At 45.1% G+C, this 12392-nt stretch overlaps 1 protein-coding gene across 3 annotated transcripts in view; it reads right to left on the bottom strand.

Annotated features, from left to right (window-relative positions):
• The window catches only part of LOC126540517 (uncharacterized), a 40316-nt gene that overhangs the window by 14987 nt on the left and 12937 nt on the right, over positions 1-12392 (bottom strand). For all 3 annotated transcript variants that reach the window (XM_055076074.2, XM_050187332.3, XM_050187331.3), the window contains exon 3: positions 2280-2508. In XM_055076074.2, the coding sequence (XP_054932049.1) occupies positions 2280-2508 (229 nt within the window). The remainder of the gene's footprint in view (positions 1-2279; positions 2509-12392) is intronic.

The raw sequence follows: 12392 nt of genomic DNA, 5'->3' as shown, positions 1-12392 counted from the left end.
GATCTGGTGCAAGGGAGTGTACAGTGGCATACGACATGGCATGGAAATGTTTGATGTGCACGCTCATGGGACACAGCAGCCGCATAGGCCTGCAGGAGCGAGCTCATACACACCAGCAAGCATACAAGGAATGCGTGCCTCAATTTTGTAGTGTGCCCAAAGAAAATATGTTTACCAATGAAGCATTACTGTATTGGTGGCTGACCGGCTTTGTACGAGAGTGCAAGTGCTATTGCCATCTGCAAGAAGGTATTGCACTTATTGAAAGCAATATTCCGAAATATGTAAACATTAGTCATGACAACACAGATTATCTCCGAGATGACATTTTGACAACATTGATCCAATTTCCTGCAGCTTAATGCCAACCTCGAATAAACAAGCCATATTTAAGTTACAACTACACTGCCTTTCTTCTTGTTGGTGTTGACCTGCGCATGAGTTTTCTTGGTCTGTGCATTCTTTTTTCTTGCAATCCCACGAGACACATCAGCAGGCTTCTACTGTACCGCACATGGTAACCTACCCAAGAACGAAAGCTTACAGCGGTGCAGAATAAACTGTACCCTTAACATACTTCTTCAATGACAGCACATCTTTGGTTCCACGTTTAAATGTCTGCAAACCTGATGTAAATTGGCACAAAAAATTAGGGAAAAAAGAAGGGCTTAAGGACAGAGGACTGTTTTTTGACCCTCCTTTTTACACCCTTCTTTCTTCCTAATTTATTGTGCTATTTCCCATCATGGCTACACTCTAACTAGCCTAGCAAACCATCTTACTCATCTATCTGCTAGACATCCTCAATATGGTGCACTAAAATGCATGTTCATCCATAACCTGGAGCTACCACTGGAAAGAATGACAATGCACAACTATGAAACAATAACAGTGACAGCGTTTTACATACATTAAAAGTCACCACATAATTAAATCTTGTTTGTGTCCGATTACTACAAGACATGTGCGCAATGATTATATAAATCTGCATAACAATAAGAAAATTCCAATGCACAAATGTCCGCTAGAAACAGTGAAGCAGTGATGAAACACTATACATGGAAAGCAAACACAAGCCAGCTGAATTATCAGAGCCTAGTATGCAAATCGGTAAGAGAAACTAAAATAAGCTATCCACAGAGAAACTGCTCTCACAGACGACATCACTAGGCATGCTTGTTGAATGAAACGCACTATTTTACAGTCTTCAAAAAAGGAAAAAGACTACCACAGAGAGCTTGAAAGCTTGAAAAACTGATGCCTTGCTCTGATGACCATGAATGAAATATGTGATTAACCAATTGCACTAGAAAAACACCAAATTAGCACAAAGGATTAATCTTTACCTCCTTACATAATCAGACTTCTAAATTACATTCCAAGTAACCCAAGCAAAGAAACTTCCTGAAAAGCATCCAGAACCCAGCAGCCTATGAAAGCAACATAATGCAAGGCATAAACAAGAAAATTTATATCACCAGGAAGTTCATAGCTTGTGATGCACATACCGTACATGCAAGGAAGCCTATTTTCCAATGTTACTGTGAACAATGTACTTAATCATCAGCCAAGAAAAGAAAAGGCAGTCCCATATGCAAATGAGTACCTCAGATAGAACACACCTACCAAAATACGGAAATGCTAGCTGTACCAATCACTAGCTTGCCAGTCCAAGCAATGAAGCACCACGCTTTCCAAAGCTAAGCTTGCAGCGAGCAACAAAATGCACTAGACTAACTGCGGAAGAGCAAGCCCAAAACACTGGCCCCACAACCACCACTTTCATATGGAAAACTGACTAGTATAATATAGTCCAGCAGATTGCGTTCAAAACATGAGAGCCATGACATGTCCCTGACACCTGCAGCGGGTTCGCAAAAGCAATACCTTCGAGGTTAGGTACCATTACTCTGAGGGAGCTCAATAGCGCTGAAGCATGCAACGCGTACATTGACTATAAGGAGAAGCTGGCTGGTATATGTATTTCAATGCAGAGGAAAAAAAAAAGAACATTGCAGTGCCCAGCACAATATGGAAAAGCTTTAAAGCAAGCAGCACCAAGGCACAAAAAGCACTGAAGAGCTCTGGCTCTCGATTGAGCAAGCGGCCAAGAGCACATAGTCTAGAAGTTAACAGTTTGTCAGAATGGCTACCGCAAGTGTGCGCCACGATCTACTGGCTACTGCCCATGGACAACCGGGCCAGCAGCAGAGTCACAAAGCAAGGAGAAGAGGGTGGTGTGCAAGAGACAGAAGGATGGGGGGCCGGCGGTGGCCTACCTCCCGCTTCTGCTGGTCGGCAACCATCTGAGCTCGGCGTTGCTCCAACTCTTGGAGCAGCTGTTTCTCCATGTTGTGTCGGGCCTCTTCGACACGACGTCGCACCTCCGTCTCCATGGCCTCTCGGCGCCGCTCCATTTCTTCAGCCACGCGGACGGTCACTGCCTCTTCGATCCGGCGTTGCATCTCTTCCTCAGATCTCTTGGAATGGTCTGCATCGCGCTGTCGCCTGCGCAAAAGATCCCATAATGACTGATCATGTATGGTAGCGAACAAAAAGATAGCATGTTTCGATTTTTCGGACATACTAACTAAACCACCCAGAAAGCTGGTACTGTGTCAATCCCAGATCTCTAACCTCGGACCATATGTTATTGAACCACCACCACTTGACTATTCGCTCAACATAGCCTATCCACTGTCAGCAAAGCTTGCATAGTCCCCAAGAAGGTCTCCCAACAAAACCACAGACTGACCAGTACGTCATAAAATTCAAGAAAAAAAGGCTATGACAACTCGAGAGGTTGGCCTAGTTACGCGTCCATGCTGCTCCAAGTCCCCCTGCACTTCTCTGACTTATGGCTCCCTTCCTTCGATCCCCCTTTTTTTCTCACTGGCCTTCTTGCCCTATATACAAGGGACTCCACCATCCTCTTGCCTTGCATTGTTGTCAATAAGGCTGCTGCAAATCTCTCAAAGCACCTAGAAAGAATCAATCACTGCCACCCCTGTCCCTTTCGGTTTGGTGTATGTGAGAACAACCATGCTCGCAGTCTGCCGTCTTCACTATCAGTGCCGAAGCGTCTTTTTTTTTTTTTTATGCGAAGCATATTACTAGAGCTCAACCCAGCTCCTCAGGCGCGGCGGTGTCGCCTTCAATGACCTTTGACCCCATGCCATACCACGTGACACCGTGACGTCACGACAGAGGAGAAACGGGGCTCCAACTCGCGCCGTCGCTCGCGGCGTCGCCTTCAAGGCTGACCACGTGACACCGTGACGTCACGACAGAGGAGAAACGGGGCTCCAACTCGCGCAGTCGCTCGCGGCGTCGCGGCGGTATATAAGCAGCTGCGCTTGTTTCTAGGTGGCTTTGGCTCAACTCTTGCAAGATGGGCTGGGTGGGAATCGAACCAGGGTCTCCGGAGTGTGAGACGGAGACGCTACCACTGAGCCACGAGTACGATGCTTCAAAGCGGTACAAAAGCGCCTCTAGTGAATGCGGTGTTGCCTTAGAAACGAGCTGTTTCTAAGGCTCAGGCGTGCGTCGCTTGCTCAGGCGCACATTTCGTTGCCGCGCCGAACGCTGCGTTGCTCGACGCTCACCGCGTCCAATGCGGGGCGCGTAGTCGCTGCGCCGTAGCCCATTGTCTTACACCCCTTGGCGGGTCGACGGGAACGCTGTCGCGTTCCACTCTTGAAGGCGAAGCAGATTAACGCACGAGTTGTTTCTTCGTCTAGCCGAACCAAATATAGCCAAGCAACAGCAGTTCACCAGGCTAAACAGTGGTTCAACGACTAAAATAAAGGCTAGTATGCTTCGCATCCTGGGCTTAACCTTAGCTAAGTCACAGCCATCTTTTTTTTAAGCCCTGATGAACAGTCTACCAGTCGAAACTGTTGAAATTAAATACTTGTTCTGTTTACCTTGCAGCATCGCTCAAATTCCACATATATATATATTGTGAGACAACGGTTAGGCCACAGATCTTCCTTTTATTTCAGCGAGCGAGCCACCCACTATTACGGCCCCAAGTGGTGAGGATGAGCATGTACAGATGAGGAAGATGAAATGCACATGCAGCACTTGCACTAATTTACCCAGTGCATTGATGCAGACAGCCTGGCCGCAACTTAGACTGGCAAGAAATGCTGAACGAATGGTTTGAGACGTGAAATGTGAGCAAACTCTGAACCACAGCAACGACAGTCAGAAGGCACTTAATGGGAGTGACACGGCAGTTCTCAGGGGAGGTTTGTTCTGAAATGATGTGCATCCTAGAAAACGCGAAAGGAACTTCTCACACAAGCCCGGGGTACGAACAGTGTCCAGAGCAACACCTTATCTCCGTGACAAAAGGAAACGTCACAGTGAGAACTCTCATAATGCTGCTTGAGGTCTTGTTAGCTGGCTTCCGTATTGAGTCGAGCATGTTGGTCAACATTTATCAAGTCTGGAGACAAAATGTTAGCACACAGAGGCCGAGGAGCTAGTAGGGATAAAGAAAGAGGCACCGAGTATAAACGTTGGCGAACGGCCGTAAACGAGGTAAAAAGGGGAGTACCCAGTAGTTCACTGAACAGCAGTGTTATGAGCAAATGTTACAAATGTATGAATTGTGTCGTGTCCTAGTTGTCGTCTGGTCCGACATACATGGACATCATATCAGCTAATGTGCAATGAAATTGCTCTGTCAAGCGATTTGTTTGTGGGTGGCACGCTGACATCTTCTTATGAGCTGTACGACAGGTTTCGAGTACTTCGAGGATAGTCGACAAAAACATCTTGGCTCACTTAACAGGACACGAGGTGCTCCATGGCATAACATGATGACTTCCAGAAAGAAGGTGACGACGTCTGACGCAGAGCCAGAGCATAGAGGATTGTCTCTGCGTAGCATGTAAGGTGATCAAAAGTCACAATCGATCACTGTACTGTCGGCGCGATAGGAAGAGGTCCGAAAAGGCCTATTCCCACGATGTCAAATGGTGTCTCTGGACATGTAATGGGTTGCAGCAGGTCAGTAGGAGACGTTGGTCAGTTCCACAGTTGAAAAAGTGCACAAGAAGCAACATATTTAGCCACAAATATAGAAAGGCAAGGCAAGATGAAACAGCTCTTGATCCGGTTTAAGTTTTGTGAAAACCTAAGTGGCCAGCAGAGGGGTCATTGTGAAAGGCTTTGAGGACCTGTGTACGCACCGAACAAGGAAAAGCCGGAACCCAAAGGTGTCCACCTGAAGGGTAAATGTCACAGTGCAGCACATGGTTCTCGAACTTAAACAGCTTCAGTTGGTGGACACACACGGACACACAGATGTGCCTTTCTGTTGTCCTTGTTCAGCTTGCGCTACAACAAAATAAGATATGCCATACCAACAAGCCCCTATAGCTACCCTCATCAACTTCAGTTGGCGCCAAAACCTGGCATTAGGCGGACGTGAAGTTCCGCATAGATGTTATATAACTTGGCAGCAGTATGGGTCAGCACGTTGACAAGAGGCGAACTCAATGTAGTGGTTGGAGGGCAGCGTGCTGATAGGCACTAGTGGTGACAACGCCAGTGAAGATGTGGTCATATGGCCCCGTGAAGTGTAACGCAAATATGCTCACAGATGATAGCAGCAGGGGGCAGCGAGAGAGCCTCGGCATCTTGATGCTTCCTGCCGCGCTTGTAGGTCACATCAAAATAATATTCTTGCAACTGCAGAAGCCAGTGCCCAAAGTGACCAGACAAATTTTTCAGTGATGACAACCAGCATAGCATATGATGGTCAGTAACTATGGTAAAGTGGCATCCATAAATGCGTAGCCAGAATTTTTGTACGGCCCAAACTACAGCAAGATATTCCTGCTCTGTTATCCAGTAGTTCTGTTCTACAGCCGTTAGTGCGTAACTGGCATATGGAACAACTCTCCCTCGTGAAGTGTTGTCACATTGAAGGAGGACAGCACCGATCCCGTGACCACTAGCATCAATGAGCAAAAGGGTAGGCGTGCTGTCATCAAAATGGCAGAGAACAGGATTGGACGTTAAGGCATGCTTGAGGGCTTGGAAAGCAGACTCCGTCATCAGTCTAAGTGAAAGGAGTGCCCGAGGCCAACAGCTCGTGCAGTGGCGACACTATGCTTGCAAAGTGCCGGATAAAGCGCCGGAAATAGGACACAAGGCCAAGAAAACTCCGTGGTTCTGACGTTCTCAGCGAGGAAATCAAAGCACAGCAGCAATCTCATCTGGGTCTGGTCGGATGCCATCCCTACTGACCAAGCGGCCCAGCACTTTGCGTTATTGCTGCCAAATCGGCACTCTTTAGTGCTCAGCTCAAGACCAGCATTAGAAATGCAGGTCAAAGCTTCGTCCAAACGCTGATGGTGCTGGCGAGAAGTGGAAGAAAAATTATGCGGATCCCACGCACAGTGGGAATCAATGTAAGCGAAGCTTTATGTGCTGGTTGCTTTGATTGAGGATAATTAGCGGTGACGTTGACCGCGAAAGCTTAATTTCTTCAACGTTTAGTCTGACACGAGAGTGGTGAGTTGACGTTAAATGTTACCTTGCATGCGCCACTGCTGTTTGCCTGCACAGTACACAGAACACACAGGGAGAGGTGTTTGCTTGAGGTGTTGTGCGCCACATTTCATAACCTCCGAGAGGTTCGAGCATTATCATTGCCTCACATGGCACATCACCTCGTGGCAGGAGTGTTAAACTTGAATTTGGTCAGGGGGCTGTATGTGCCAAACACTATCAAATTATGAGGCATGCCGTAGTGGCAGACTCCAAACACATTTTGATGCCCTGATGCTTTTTAACGTGCACCTAAGTATACTAGCGTGTTTTGTATACTGCTCCTCAAAATGTGGATGCGGCAATTAGGATTGAACCCGCAACCTCGAGCAATGCCATAGTCACAAACCTACCGCAGCAGGTACAGAAGTGTTGATGTGACGTGCGACCACTTCCGCAGCGTCGCCGAGATGCTGCAGTGCGCTTAAATTACTGTGGCTCTGCTTCTGCATGCCTTGTGTAAGTTGTCCGCTTGACATATTTGCATGGTGCTTGTTTTTCACAAATAGCTGACACATACTGTACCATACCTTGAACTTAAGCTTATCCAGTTTCCCTGCAACTGCTGTTGTATAGCAGTAGGGTTTCCCAGCCCTCTCACATCACCTTCCTCCCCCCCCTCCCCTATATGGGAAATGCCACTTCTCCCTCCTCTCTACAGTTCTATCTATGTACCCTCTAGACTTGCATGTTAGTAGAAAGGTAAGCGTTGCAATTTCTTCAATGCTTTTGATAGGGGTCACGGATAATGACAGCTGTCAAGAGGCTAATGGGGCGACGCCCAGGGAGCTCCAGAGGGGCAACGTGCACATTCGACGCGGTCGGGTCCAAACAGGTTTCTCACGCTGCCTTTCCTCTCTGTCTCGCTCCCGTCATGTGGACACATGCTCTGAACCCCCTTCCCCCCCCCCTACACAGTGTGTCAGACAACAGCACCAACAGCACCAGTAGCAGTGGGAAAGTTGAAGAGGCAAAGAAATCTTCGCTTTAAAATAACGATATTGTCATAACAGCAATAGGTTTTTCACTTCAGGCCATGTAGAACTGTGTCTATCATACCTTCAAAGGTTGCAGGAGCGTTACACAACCCAAAGGTCATGACGTTGAATTCGTACAGTCCACCTGGTACAGCAAAGGCAGTTTTCTGGTATGCTTCGTGCATAGGTATTTGCCAATAACACGACAGGCGATCGAGACTTAAATTTTCAGCACCCTCGAGGGAGTCAAGGGCATCGTCGATTCTTGGCATTGGGTACCTGTCTTTGCGTGTGATCTTACCAAGTGCTCTATACGTAATCAACACAAAATCGTAAAGAACTGTCCTTCTTCTGGACTAGCACAATAGGCGACGACTGATAGCTTGATGACGGCCAGATAATGTCACATTGAAGCATGTCGGCAACGTTTTCCTCCATTATTATCGGTTCCGTGGACGAAACGCAGTATGGGCGGTGGTCTACAATGAAGCTGCCATCGGTTTCGATGCTATGCACTACGACGGAAGTGCGGCAGAGAAGCTTTGATTGGACGTCAAATAAAAATCAGAGTTTTTTTAAGCAGCACTAAAAGGTCTTCTTTCTTTGCAACAGTAAAACCATCATTTTATCATGGCTGTTAAAGCAGCAGTACCATCATCAGGAGGTGAACGCAAAGATCATCGTGTTGCCATATGAAGGGGAAATCCAATAGGTTTGGTGTTTATGTAGCAAGTATGAGCGGTGCCTTGGGGCATCACAATTGGCGAAAAGTTGGATTAAATGCCGTGGCTATCGCACTTCTGTCGTGAAATCTCGCCAGGCTAGGAGCGATGATGAGCACGCTGGAGATGTGGTGACCGAGTGGTACAAGGAACAGATCACCATTAATGATAATAACAGAAGTCAATGCTAGAATATCTTCATGGCCAGGTAGAATCAGACAATCGGCAGCTGTGACGAAATGCAGGGTGTGTGTGCATCAAGTTCAGATGAACATTCAGTGCTTGCTGTACAAACTCCCGCACCTCCACCACTTTTGAAACGATGGTTGGGCTGCAAGTCTCCCTTTTATTTCAGCAAGCGAGCCACCCACTATTATGGCCTCGAGTGGTGATGATGAGTATGTACAGATGAGGAAGATGAAATGAACATGCAGCACCCACAATATATCGTAAGGTTCGTAACAGCGGAACACAAGACACAGACAAACGGAAGGAAAAAAAATGACAACACGGCGCTGCGATCGGCTTAAACTTGTGTTGTGCTGTTACAAACCTTACAATGAATCCTAACCAACTGGTCCAACTTAGTCTTGATGCTCACAATATATACAGGGCATTTTAGCTAACGTTCTCACAAATTTTTAGAAATTGTCAGAGGCAGATAGCACAATTCTAGTCCATGGGCTGGTCTACTCGAAGAGGCGGACATGCACAAGAAATTGAAATGCATAATCGACTAAATAATCAAAATTCCCTAAGTTTTTAGCTGATTGCCTTATGGCACATATTGAAATTTACAAATTCTAGCGGGTGAGACTGCAAGGCACATCCACTTAAACACAATTGGGTGGATGACACCATTTTACGAGATACGTGCCGTCAAACTGGCGGTAAAAATGCACTGTCGTTCCACTTACTTCCTTAACAAAACGTCGTTTTATGCATTTGAGCACAAAGGTAACGGGAATGCCAAGGCATTTCTCTGCAAAGTTCTGGAGTAAATATCTCAAAACTGGTGTCATCCTGACCATTCGTACCAAGTGGATCTGCCTTGCAAACCCCCACGCTACAACTTGTAAATTGCAATATGTGCCATAAGGTAGTTTATTTATTTATTTAAAATACCTTACAGGCCCTATGGCGGCATTGTGTAAAGGGGGCTACAATATCAAGGCATACAATTAAAGAAAAACTTAATTAGGAAATTTTCGTTAGTCAATTATGCATTTTAATTCTTTGTGCAAGCAATGTCCACCTCTTCGAGTAGGCCAGCTGATGGACTAGAATTGTGCTATCTGCTACAGGTAATCTTTAAAAAATTCGAAAGTGTTCACTGAAACACCCAGTATATATAGTTATATCATAAGAAGCCACCAAACAAGGACACTAAGGACAACATATGGGAAATTACTTGTTCTTACAAATTGAATTAGAGAAATTATATATCAATGGAAATCAAGAAGGATAAAAAGAAAATAATTGGCCGCAGGATTCCACGTCTTCACATTACGCTTGCGATACTGATGTTCTCACTACCACATAGAGCCTAATAAGGAGGACGAAATTCTGTAGTACTATTGCCACACACAATTATGTAGGCAGCACCAGATTTGTCCTTCAGCCAGTACTGAGCAGTATCAATACGTGTATCTCCAGATACTATCTTCAAAAATACTCTTTGAGCATCTTGTATCTGTATCATAAAACATTTGGCAAGACACGTACCAGTATCTGTATTTTCAACACATCTTGCTGCAAACTGTCGTGTATCTGAAGATACTTAAGGTACAAGACACTCACAGCAAAATCCACAAAGACAGCTAGAGTCACTAAAGAAAGCAATTGACAGGAGTTAAAGCTTATTCTAAGAGACGAGAACACTTGGATGATAACTCAATTTTTTTCATAAACAAGCACGAATGAGGAGGTCAATGCTGAGTGGCACTAGCATAAACAATCAAATTTTACAACTTTTTAATGCATGTGTTGCTGGTTGTATCTAATGTTCCGGTAACTTTACTCGTAACTCATCTGAGCGAGCACTTCAAAACTCGTTTGAGGTGTTGGCTACCTCGCAGTGCCCCGAACAGACCACACAGCTGTCGGCAGTTTCACACGCACGCTACCACTGCTGCCCCTTGCCGCACCCTGCTAATGCAGCCAGCTCTTGATTAGGAGCTGGGTGCACCATATTTGTCCTGAAGCCGGGGCTGGGCAGTATCAAAGATGCATGTACTTCCAGATACTATATTATGATACTCTTTGGGTGTCTTGTATCTGTATCATGATACATTCGGCAGGAAATGTGCCAGTATCTGTATTTTCAATATGTCTTACAAACTATCGTGTATCTTAAGATACATAAGATACAAGATGCAGTTATCCAGGAAAAACACAGGGAAGGCAGGGGTGGGGGTGGGGAATACAAGACGATGAGCAAAACAAAAACAAGGTAAAAGCGGGAGTCAACGTTTCGACAAGTGGACTTGTCTTTTTCAAGGCACCAGTTACAGTGATAGCACTTATAGTCATTATAACACTTATAGTTGTTAGGTAGAATGTTGCAACTGCAGAAGGGAAGTCAAGCCAGTGCTCATACCCACACCATTTTGCCAGAAAGTTCGTGCTGTACACCATTTTCAAGAAATATGTTTTGAACATGTGTCATGAAATGCAATGCCTGTTCCAATAGTTCTACACACGTTTTGCAGAGTGCAGAAACATCCTAATCTGGAACTGCAACGGACATAACTTCAGATTTAGAGCACTTTGATTACACTTTACAAGTTTTGACCCACTCGCTACTATGTATACCTGCACAGACGTTCCATAATGGAATTCAAAGCTGCAAAAGTGGGCACCAAGCAAGAAAGCAATGTTTTGTTGTACTTATTCTGCTAGCCACTGTCCCATATCTGCCTTTGTGCTGGTTTGCTGTTCGAAGTCAGTTGACCTAAAAAACACTATGTGCCACCTTATTCTACAACAGCTGGACAAAGCTTGGTCAGCAGTTGTTCATGAGGAATGATTTGGATAACAAGACAAAACAATGTTTCACAATTTCCTCTGATGTCGATAGCCAATGCTTGCAATCTGACCTTGATGCAATTACCTTATGGTGCTCCAAATGGCTGTCGCTTAATATCTCTAAAACCAAGTTAATGACATTTAACGGATGAAAGTCTCGAATTGAAAAAACATACTTCATTAATAACAGCATGATTGAGTCTTCCACTTCCTACAAATACCTTGGCCTTCATTTCCAGTCTGACCTAATGTGGCATCAACATATTAATTTAACCCTGGCAGCTGCTAACCGCACTCTTGGAATACTTAGACGAACCCTCAAGCAAGCGCCACCACTTGTACGAAAACAGGCACATATCACAATCATTCACCCGAAAATTGAATATGCTGCGGCAATTTGGGATTCCCATCAGGTATACCTAGCTTCTAACCTTGAAGCCCTGTAGAACCATGCTGCTCGATTTATTTTTTCAGATTATTCACCATTCACCAGCGTTACACCATTAAAGAAACAAGTCGATTTGCAATCCTTGAGCCTTCGTCACAAAAACTCTCGCTTATCACTATTTCATAAAATTTTCCACCACTCCTCACTTCGTGATGACTTTTCAGTCACCGCCGATTATCTTTCCTCGCCGCGATCACCCTAACAAAGTGAAACACATTTTGTGTCGGTCATCAACTTTCGCTCAATCCTTCATACCACACACTATGATCGATTGGAATGATTTACCCTCATACACAGCCATGGAAACTGACATAGCCAAATTTAAGGAAATAATTAGCACTACTGTGACGTGCTGTTAAAAATGTTGTGGTTTCTTATTAACTTATTAAGTTCCTTGATATTTTTGATGCTTTGCGAGTTGTTGCTTGCTCCTCACGTTTTTATGTACGTTGTTATTTGCTTCAATTTCACATATGATAACTGCACTGCCTTGTTGAGCGGCAAAATTTTCTTGTAAATGCTTTTCTTTTTATGTATGCTGCACTTGAATGTACACTTGTTTCTTGTAGCCCCCCCAACCCCCCCCCCCCTTTATGTAATACCCTTCTTCGAGGGCCTTTAGAGTTATTGTAAATAAATAAATAAATGTCG

The sequence above is a fragment of the Dermacentor andersoni genome, chromosome 2 (genome assembly GCF_023375885.2).
Source record: "Dermacentor andersoni chromosome 2, qqDerAnde1_hic_scaffold, whole genome shotgun sequence".
Lineage (NCBI taxonomy): Eukaryota > Metazoa > Arthropoda > Arachnida > Ixodida > Ixodidae > Dermacentor > Dermacentor andersoni.
Note: the sequence above shows the minus strand (reverse complement) of the source record. Positions and strands in the feature narration are given on the sequence as shown.